The 11,366-nt window shown below is 32.8% G+C and overlaps 1 protein-coding gene across 1 annotated transcript; it reads left to right on the top strand.

Annotated features, from left to right (window-relative positions):
- Positions 1-936: 936 nt before the first annotated feature.
- KLRF2 (killer cell lectin like receptor F2) lies at positions 937-10,930 on the top strand. Its single transcript, XM_087441989.1, is given in 8 exon segments — positions 937-1,024; positions 1,398-1,463; positions 4,160-4,197; positions 4,565-4,601; positions 8,618-8,699; positions 8,701-8,781; positions 9,046-9,147; positions 10,813-10,930. Coding segments are annotated over 8 exon segments (612 nt in total).
- The last annotated feature ends 436 nt before the right edge of the window (positions 10,931-11,366 follow it).

Here is an 11,366-nt window from a genome sequence, read left to right as displayed (position 1 = left end):
TTGAGTCCAAAGGCCAACTGCCACAGAACCAGGAAAAGCCAATGTTGCAGGTGAAGTTGGAAGGCACGACGAACTGCTGGAGAATTCTCTCTTGTTCAGGAGAGGCCAGTCATTTTGTTCTACTCAGGCCTTCAATTAACTGGACGAGGTTCACCCACATAATGGAGGGCAATCTGCTTTACTCAAAGTCCACTGCTTTAAATCTCATCCAAAACCATTTTAACAGAGACACTCAGAATAATGTTTGACCAAATATCTGGGCACCTTGTGGCCCACCAAGTTGATACATAATATTAACTACCACACTTACTCAAGGAAAATCTCTCTGCCAGGAATTATTCTGAAAAAACACTTTTGAAAAGTTATTCTTTTCAAAATTATTCTTATTCCCACTAATTTGAGACCACTTTATCTATTATTTTCCTGTTTTGCCTCATCTAAGCATTTTTATCTAGACTCTACTAGTCAGATATGTTTCCAAATAGAAAAATGGTTATGTAAAAATTTTTGAAATTAAAAATTTTTATTCTTATCTAGTCAGACATTGGTCTTATTTGTTTGGAGTTTATTTCATTTTTTCTCTTACTAGAATATAACAGACATGCGGGTAGGAAGTATGTTTATCTTGTTCACTATTCTGTTCCTCCTACACTGCATATAAGTGGCTGGTCCATACTAAGTGCACAATAAATATTTATCAAAAAGAGTGGAACAAAATAGAGACATTTACCTTGCATCATACAGAATTTTAGCAGGATATTAACATGTCTGTCCAGTCTCATTCACCAACACACCCTGTGTGGTTTTAGACAGCTGTGCCTGAGTAAATTTTGACTATTTCTGGACTTTTAGTTTTTGGTACATTGTGCCTAGGAGAAATATCCAAGGCTGAGACTATTATCCATTTTCTTTTTATTATTTTCTGGGTATTATCACATGAAAACATTTGAGAAGATGGAACAGGAAGATGGCTATATGATGTTGGATTGAAAGAATCATTTCAAATCCAGGTGGAGATCTAAAGGTAGGAATATTGTTTCCAGTAATTCAGGCTCCAGTCTAAAATTGCATTATTCTCTTAGGGAGATAATTATCTATGAATATTTTTAAACTGTTAAAATTAACTATATTCTGATATTTTAAGAAATGGTCATAAATTGTCTAATATAGGTTATTTAGACTCACGTAACCATCAACAATAAAAAGGAAGCATTTTTGCAGCCATGGGGCCAGAGAAATGCTAATAGGATGATGTATAATCTCCTCAATATTGTAGCATAAGAATAAGAATGTAACTTTCAAATAAAATGTCGAAAATAGTATTTTTACAGAAATTATTCCTCCTACAAAGCATAAGGTTCATGGAAGCAATTATTTGAGTATGATATCTATATGAAAATTTCTATTATACTCAGAAGGTAAAGACCTAGTGCTGATGGTGGGAGTAGCAGTGGTCCTACAGTGTTTTACAGGTTAAAAAGCATTTTTATATATACATATTGTATTTTTTAATCTTCACAAAATATCCATGGGATTGGCAGAATAGTCCATTGGGAATGAGTGAAGGGCAAAAGCAAATATTAATCTTTAGTACTTTGGGCTGCTGTACCCTGGTTAAGATTTTTTTTTTTCTTTTTTCCACATCCCTTACAGGTTCTATAGACAAGTTTAATAAACAACATACTGGTGTCTAAATTCAGTCTGTCTAAAATAAATAAATTTTTAAAACAATCTGTTGAAATAGCCAAGATCTAAACTGGGATGACCGGCCAGGAATTCAGAATTGCTGGTCACAACAATAGCTCTGCCATATGTACTATTGTTGAATGTCCATGTCCTATCTCAGTTTCCATCTAGCAAATTCAAGACTTTTTTAAAAAAAAATTAATTAATTAATTTTTAAAAAGACCTAATTGAAAACCACTTTAGATGGACTTCTGTACCTTTTTTTCCATGAAGTGGTGTTTAATGTATGTATTCTGTAGCTATTTTTTTTGAAACAACCAGACCAATTTGTGGTTTCTATAATATTTTATTTTTCTCTTGAAACTCAGATTCTTGAAAATGTTGGGCTAAAATAAATGTTGTCTTATATGTAATATTGACATGGAAACAAACTCTGAGGGCTTTTGGGATGAGATGTCTAAATACAGATGAGCCCTAAAACAACTTCTCTAAGGCAAACAAAGAGGTAAATGGTCTATTTTTGTATTGGGCAATTATATTGGTTTTAGTGTTTTTCCTAATGCAACAATGGAAAATATCACACCTTTCTATGATCACATAAATATTCTACTTAATATAATTCTTTTGCACTTTGCATAGCATTTTGGCTGTAAAGTTGACAACCAATCTTATTCCTCAAATGTGTTCAATCCTTATATTGAAATCAATTACACTAATATGAAATTCTCCACCTATTTAACATTTAACATTAGGTGACTAATGTTAGTTTTCAGGAAATGATCTAAGTACACACTGTTTCCTGTTAACCAGTAATTCTAGGAGGCTGAATACACTGTAATAATTATTATAGCTTTAAACAACGCCCTTAAAATTCAGGAGCAAATGGCTTCTTGTTAGGCACTAAGAATGATATTTACAGGCCACCACTGATCTTTTCTGACTCAGTTTTCTCTTCTGTAAAATATAAGTGGCAAAATGACATAATTGGTGCAATAATCATTCATTTGGAGAAGATGCTATTGAGAAGAAATCAATAAAATTTGACACTGATGAAATATTAGTAGGGACAACATTTTTTCCTAGTGATATTTTTTATTCTGATAAATTAGTGACAATTTCAATATTTATGTTTCTATTAAGTTTGTGCTTGTACTTTGACCAGTTTAAAAACATTTACCATGGCTTCCATAAATATTTACACCTACTCCTTCCCAAGATTATATATTAGAAAAGTTAAAGGTAACAAAATAGAATAAATTAATTAAAGCACAGAGAGTGGAAAGGGAAGAACATTGTAAAGAAAATGAAAAGCAGATGGAATAATGCTATTGGATAAATCAACGGAGAGAACCACAGTTCAGAGAAAGTGCAACAGAGGGCTACAATGTAGATGGAAGCTATTCCTCATGGCACAACCCAGGCAAGACTTCATTTTCAGAGAGGAGAGTACAGAATGTAAAGAGAGGCCTAAGCAAAGCAATTAACTGAAAGACTTTCTAACGAATGTTCTTTAAGGTTGGTGTCTTGACAACCTCTTACCTCACTCACACATTGGCATTTGCTACCATATCATACGAAAAAACAAAAAAATAAAAACAAAAACAAAAAACTCTTTTAAAACAATGAGATATAAAACTAGAATAAGCTAGGGCTCCTCTTTTATGGAGTGGTGGTTGGTGCAATAGAGTGTATGTCCCCTTGTTTTGTTCTGGGGTGGGAGACAGGAGTATTGTATTGGTCTACTGAATTGCTTGATTACTTCCTGTGCTCTTTCTATCTAAACGTTCATGGTAGCTAACCAAATATCCCAGAGCATAGAGAAAAGTGTCAGAAAAAAATCAACAAATGTAAATAAATACGAGAATATTTGAGACAATAACACAAAATGCTGTCCATCTGGAAGGACAACGTCTCTGTAACAAATTAGCAGAAGAAGAGAATGGGAGAAAAATGAAATATAAAATAACCAAAAAAATGATATAAAAATATTTTCAAGAGAAAAAACAAAACCAAAAGACATGAATTTTCAGCTTATAAGAGCCAACCAAAATCAGAATAGGATACAAAAATAGGTTTAGATAGATGGATTGATGATAGATGATAGATAAATAGATAGACAGACAGATATAAACCTTCATCATATTTCAGGACACCATGGGTAAAGAGATGATTCTAAAAGTTTACATAAAGAATTAGTTTTCTGCCAAAGCAAAGAGAAACAAATTGGCGTCAGATTTTTAAATACTCATAAGAAGACACCATTGTAGTAATGCCTTCAAAGCTATGAGCAAACTGGATTTAATATTAGTTTAAAACAAGGGTAATCAAGCTGTATAATTTTTCCATGTGTTCTTTCGGAACAGATAATGGAGGAGAGGCTGATTTTAGATAGAGTAAAGCTAAACCAAGAATGTAATGGAAAAACATTTCAGGTTATCAACCGTTCTGTGTTCCTGGAAAGCAATTAATTCAGTCTACATGAAAGTGATTTATAAATAATGGAACCAAGAAGCTGAAGGGAATTGCTATGGTAAAAAGAAAATTTTTTTTTGTCTGGAACAAGAAGAAACAACATCAATTAAAAATTTCAGTTGAAAAAAGAAAATAATATTCAAAAAAGTGATAGGTATGAAGTTTAAGAATGCACACAATATTTAGAATTGTGATTAGCACTTAAAGGAATAAAAATAGATATGGTAAAAAGTGGCTAATTCTGGGGAAGGAGATGAGTAGAAACATAGAAGAAGAGTGAGACTGAACTTTTATTTCTATGCATTTATTTTGTGCTAGTATTTTTATTCTCATATACTTATATTGTTATTCATTTTTAAATGTTTCTCATTATATTTTTTCTTTGCATTGAGTATAGATAAAAAAGATGGATTTCCCCCAGAAAGTAAATATCAGCAGTCTAGCAGATAAGGCTTTTTTGTACGTGATGTGCTGCCCTATGTTTGAATCAAGAAATTTCAACCAACTGTCACGTGAATTAAGCCAAATTAAACATCAGTTTTTTAAACTTTCAGATGGGGATATAATAACTACATCACAGAAAATTTAGTGTAGATTAAACCAACTGTGACATTTAATTTTATGTGTCAACTGGGGTAGGCCACGCATGGTACCCAGATATTTGGTGAAACACTGGTCTAGATATTGCTGTGAAAGTACTTTTTAGATGAGATTAGCATTTAAGTCAGTAGACGTTCAGTAAAGTAGATTATCTTCCGTAATGTGAGTGGGCATTAAGAGAAAATCAGTTGAAGGCCTTAAAAAAAATACTGAGGTTCCCCAAAGGAAAGGGATATTTGGCCTCCAGAGTGGCTTCAGACATGAGCTGCAATATCAACTCTTCCCTAGGTCTCCAACCTGCCAGCCTGCTCTGCACATTTTGTACCTGCCAGCCCCAATAATCACGTGAGCCAATTCCTTAAAATAAATCTCTCTGTGTCTCTCTCTCTATCCCTCTCTCCTCTCATTCTTCTCTCTCTCTCTCTCCGTGGAAATGCTGTTGAACATATTATACATATGTATAGATATGTATGTATACACACACAAATTCCACTGGTTCTATTTCTCTGGAGAACACTGACTAACACACCAATTAATATCTTATGGAGGCAGTATGTTGCAGTGGTTAAGAACATGAGCTATAGAGCCAAACTACCTGGGCCGGAATTTCAGCTCTGGCATTTATCTGTTGTATGGCTTTGAGAAAGTGATATAATCTCTTTGTGACTCATTTTCTCATCTGTAAATTGGGGGTGATAATAACATCTACTTTATAAGTTTTTATTTTATTGTATTCTTATATTTTTATTGTAAAAAATATAAGCAAAAATAGAGAGAATTGTATAATAAATCTCCATGTACCTTTCAAACAGCATCAAACGTTATCAATAAATAATCAATACTATTTCATCTATATCTCCACCATCATTACTCCCCCAAACTAGATTACATTAAAGTAATTACCATACATCATGCCATTTAACATTTAAATATTTCAATATGCGATTCTTACAGTTAAGGATTCCTTTTGTTTAACACAATCACGATATTATTATTATCACTCTTGTGTTAGTGTTCTCTTGATGTGTAACAAATTACCACACACTTAGCAGTTTAAAACAACAATTATTTATTACCTCACAGTTTCCATAGGTTGGGAGTCTGGGAACAGTTTACCCCAGTCTTCTACTCAGAGTAACACAGGATATAATCTAGGTGTTGGTCTAGACATCTTTCTGGCACTGAGGTTTCTCCTGCAAGTTCATGTTGTTGTTGGTACAATTCATTTACTTGTGGTTGTAGGACTGAGGTCACTGCTTTCTTGCTGGCTATTATCCAGGACTGCTCTAAATTCCTAGAGGGCCCCTGCATTTCCTTACCATGTGTCACTCTCGTTCATCCTCTCAAGACATGGAAGCTTAATTCTTCAAAGAATTAAGAATTCTCTCAGAAAAGGCCCAGTTCCCTTCTTAAGGTCTTGTACCTGATTAAGTCAGGCCTAGCTGGGATAATCTTTCTTTCCATTAGCTCAAAATCAACTGATTGGAGATCCTTCTTTAGTCTTCAAAATCCCTTCATCTTACCATATAATATAACTTAGTCATGGGATGGGAGTGATATCACCTCATATTCACAGGTCTGACTCACACTCAAGGAGAGGGAAATACATAGGCCACGTACACCAAGAGGCAGAAATCTTGGGGGCCGTTTTAAAATTCTGTCTACCACAATTTCTAACAAAGTTAGCAATAATGTCTTAATGTCATCTACTACCCAGTCAGCATTAAAATGTCTTTTTTTCTTTCATTTGATTTGTTAGAATCAGAATCAAAAAAAAGACCACAATTGCATTTGGTTAAAATGTCTCTTGAGTCTCAGTCTGTAGATCCTCTCTACAGACATACCTTGAAGATATTGTGGGTTCAGTTCCAGACCACTGCAATGAAGCGAATATTACAATAAAGTGAGTCAATGAATTTTTTGGTTTCCCAGTGCATATAAAATTTATATTTATACTATACTGTATAAACTATTAAGTGTGCAATAGCATTATGTCTAAAAAAACAGTGGCCATACCTTAATTTAAAAATTCTTTATTGCTAAAAAATGCTAACCATCATCTGAACCTTCAGCAAATAGTAATCTTTTTGCTGGAGTAGGGTACTGTAAAAAATGCAGTATCTGCAAATTGCAATAAAGCAAAGCACAATAAAATGAGGTATGCCTGTACTTCCTTTTATTTATTTATTTTTTTGCTACTTATTTGTCAGAAAAAAAATGGGTCATGGCTGTGCATAATTTCTCAAATTCTGGATTTTTCTGTTCATATCTCCATGGTGTCATTTAACATATTCCTCTATTTTATGAAGTTTTTTAAAAACTAAATATATTTTAGGTCCTTAGAAAACTACCTGTCCCATAATAATGTCTATATGTGTTTGTTGTTATTTTATGTAAAGGACCTGAGACAGAAATTGATACAAAGTGTCGCTCAGTACATGTTTTCCTCCATCTTCATTCCCATGATAATTCTTCTTATTATAGAAGATGGCACATTAACTATAATAACTCTTTTGGACAATTCGTGTCCACATTTTGCATCATTTTTTGGTGTTTTAACATATTACACTTATCACTTGGAGGTATTTTTAGTGTGTTCTGCAGCTCTAGAGCTGTACTTTATTGACTAGTCTATCAATATCTGCACCATGGAGTTACTTAGTCCAAATGACTCATTTTCACTAATAATAGTGAAAAAAATAGCCACTCTCAAATCATAAATTGGGAGGTATATCTAAGGTCATTTTAGATCTTTTAGCACACAAGTATGAACTTGTATAGCTGAGATTAGAATTCAGTTATCCTGAGTCTTCAAATATTTTCACAAAATTATAATCACTTAGGATTGTCAACTCTTGTCCTGTTACAGAGTATATTATTAATGAGTCAAAGGTATATATGAAGTTTTATATATTAAAAATTAGTCCATATAGTCCTTTTCAAGTCATATCCGCTGATATTACATTTTTGTCATCTTAGCTGGACATATTAATTCAATTTCCTAAAATAAATTTTTACAATATTTTAGGCTCATAGATGACAGGCTAAATGTTAGCAATGAAAAATATGACATGCTCTGACTTATGGATATTTAATTCAACCATTCCACAATCAACAGTTGGACACTATAATTAAAGTGCTATATGATAGGAGATACAAAGATAAATATGACAGTCACCTCAAGAAACTTCAGTGAGGTAAAAGACACAGAGACGTTCACAAATGACTAGGACAGAAAATTTGTCCTTTGTTAAATGACACCTAAATGTTACAAATCTTAGAGATAGCAGAACTTATCACTGGTTAAAGGCTTTGTTTTTGAGGTGAAAATACTATTGAATATTAAAAGATAAGTATAATTGAGAAGATGAAGAAGGAAGAGAAGGCTATTCCAGGCTAAGGGAACAGTGTGAATGAAAAGCTCAGGAAGGTAAAAGTATCCAATGCAATGAGGTAAGTAATGGTAATGGTAAGTAATCTCACAGAAATGAAGTGTAGATTGTAAAGACAGCCTCAAGAAAAAGAATTAGAACCAGATAGTGGAGGGATTTAAACAAACAGGATTTTATTTTTTCAGTTAGTAATACACAATTGAAAATATTAGATATTTGTTCCCTCTAATTATGGAGGCCAGAATTCACAAGCTTTGTTCTCCCCAACCCATTACCCCAAACCCTGCTCCCATTCCAGAAAATATGCAGACTAATGAATTGATCTCATTCTTATTCTACTAATAAGAGCCGCCTTTTAATCAAGAAAAGCGAATTGGCAAAAATCTATTTTCCAGTCAATCATGTTTGACACTATTTATACTTTCTCTATTGACTGTAGAGTTTAATATTTTTCCTACATTTTTCTTCAGGAAATAATTATTTGTGCCCAGATGACTGGCTGTTGAACCAAGGGAAATGCTACAGGTTTTCCACTTCTTCTAAAACTTGGAAAGAGTCAACGCAATTGTACAAAGCTACAGGCACATTTGACTGTGAATCAAAATTTGAAAGAGCTGGTGAGTAATCAAAAACAGGATCAAAGTGCCTAAGGAAGAATTGCTGGGTGCAATTCTAAGAAGTGAGGGTGGTTTATAGTGATTGCTTTTTAACATTTATTAGCTGTAATATAATTACTATTCTTGATGCAAAAAAAAAAAAACCCTATTATTTATGAAAGAAATTATTATTTACTGTTTCATCAGTGCCTAGACCTTGCCTTACTCTATAGAAGGCATCGAATTTTTTTTGAATCAATAAATGAATCAATACACTATTTCCTTCACGGAAGTTTGTGAAGTCTAAAATCTGGGCAGCATTTTTGGATTGGACTATATCTTACATCCCCAGGAAAACAATGGATGTGAATAAATGAACACCTTTTTGTGGAACAAAAAAAGTAAGTTGTTATTTGATGGGGAGGGATGGTGGTGGTGATGTTGTTTTATTTATTGAAAGGTATTTTTAATTAAACTTTGCTTTCCAGTCTTTTTATCTTTCTTCCTCTTTCCTCCATTCTTTTCTTTTTTAAAATTTTTTCTCTCCTTTTTCCTTCCCATCTCCCTTTTTCTTCTGTCCTCTCTCTCTTTCTTCTTTGCTTCCTCTCCTTTTTCTTTTAATATACTAATGATGAGAAATGGGGATTAAAAGTGTTCATTATGACATCTGGAAATTATTAATTGTCAAAAACTGATAATTATTTTAGAATTTTTAAGCTGACAAATCTCATTTAAAATAATTTTAAGCAAATATTTTCCATATAGTAAATGCAAATATAAAATTCACCTATAAATAAAAGCATCAGGAATATATAAAAAAATCTCTTGAGCTAAAATCAGAAAGTGTGAATTTGAAACTTTGTCCTTGGAAAATTCTGTTAAACTTGTTGATGTTAATTTCTTCATCTGTATGAAAAGAACAATGAAGCTTTCCTCACAATGTTCTTGTGTGAACAACATAATGTAACACATGCAAGAGTGCTTTAAAATTCTTGTGTCATATACATTTACATGTTTTCCTCTGTGCTCTCATTTTCTTTACATGTTACACCACTGGAGTGCCTGAGATATGGCGTGTTTGGAGCAAAGGCCATGAGTTCATTTCAGTCTGGATATTTATCTACTCCTAGATACTTCGTCTATTTATTATCGTCTTTTATGAACATAAAACCAAAGTATGAAGTAGTATTCATTCTTTGGACCTGCTTTAATTGCAATCTTTGACAGAAATTATTAAGAAATACTTAGGTTCTTTTATTTTCTTTGAAAACCAACATATTGTTAGGGCAGCACATCTCTTTTTAAAATCTTCCATTTCATTATTGAAGGAAAAATGATATTATAATACTGTTTGTTTTTTGTTTTTAAATGATAATCAGTAACTAGAAAGAATAGTTAAGGAAATAGCTCTCTCCAAAAATATTTTGTTCACACATTTTTCTAACCCTATCATACCATTGAAGTTAAATGAGTTTTAACAGTCATCTAAACAGTTTTTACTTCAACTGTAAAAAAAAAATTTTTTCACTAGGTTACTGCTTCACAACTCCCATTGGTATGAGATATCTATCACCATGCAGTCTTTACCAAAAACTTCCATTTTAATATCTAACTACCTTTAAAGAAAATTGTTTATGCTGCCATGTGGCTGCCATGTGGAAAATGAATAGACGGGAAGCAAAACTGAAACTGAAGGTCACATGGAAGGCTATGGCCAGAGATAAGGGAGAGGTAATAGCAGCCTGGGCTAGAAGTGAATGGATATACGGACTAATGTGAAGATAGAATATCCAGGACTTGCTGATATATGCAATGTGAGGGTTCAGAGGGAAGGAAGAGATGGGGATGCTTCTAATCTTCAGGCTTGAGCTTCCAGGGCAAGCAAATCAAGAGTGCCCAAATATAATCATTGGGAACAAAAGAAGAATCCATTCTAAAGTCTTCACAGCATTTTGGCTGCTGATAGGTAATTAATACCTATACAAGTTTGGCTGGAGGAAATTTTAGAAAACACAACCATTATTTTAAGATAAATGCTTTAAAGAAGTCTGCCCTTTATTTCCTAGTTTTTCAGTGGTTGGACCAACTGATAACATGAGCTGTGTTGTCATAACAAGAAATCAGGTGTATTCTGAAGACTGTAACTCCCGATTTAATAGCATTTGGCAGAAAGATGCTGTCTGAACAACAAAAACAAATCTGTGCATTTAATAAAAAATTGGAATAAATATGTGTAGATGTTAACAATGCTTATCCTTTTTTTAGTGGATTACAAATTTATTTCTTTTTTATATAAATATAAAATTTTCCAATAATCTATACAGAAATAATACTTCAAAATGAGAAAATATAATAATTTATTTTTAAACAAGAAAACACAATTTCTTATTGTTTCATTGTCTAAAAAATAATGAAATTTAACCTTCTAATCCTGCCTTATTCCCTGTCTATATATGTCCTATAATGTGATTGCACAATTTATTCCCCTTTAATAAAATTTATATTTAAACATTATTATGTTAAGAATTGTCCCACTCCTTTAGTTTTTTTTTAACCTTGCCCATTTCCCCACCACACTCCCCTCTGGCAACCACCAGTTTGTCCTCTCTATCTATGAGTC

This window comes from Ceratotherium simum, chromosome 17, assembly GCF_057802395.1.
Source record: "Ceratotherium simum simum isolate JZ-2026a chromosome 17, ASM5780239v1, whole genome shotgun sequence".
NCBI classification, from domain to species: Eukaryota; Metazoa; Chordata; class Mammalia; order Perissodactyla; family Rhinocerotidae; genus Ceratotherium; species Ceratotherium simum.
This window is presented reverse-complemented; position numbering and strand designations above follow the sequence as displayed.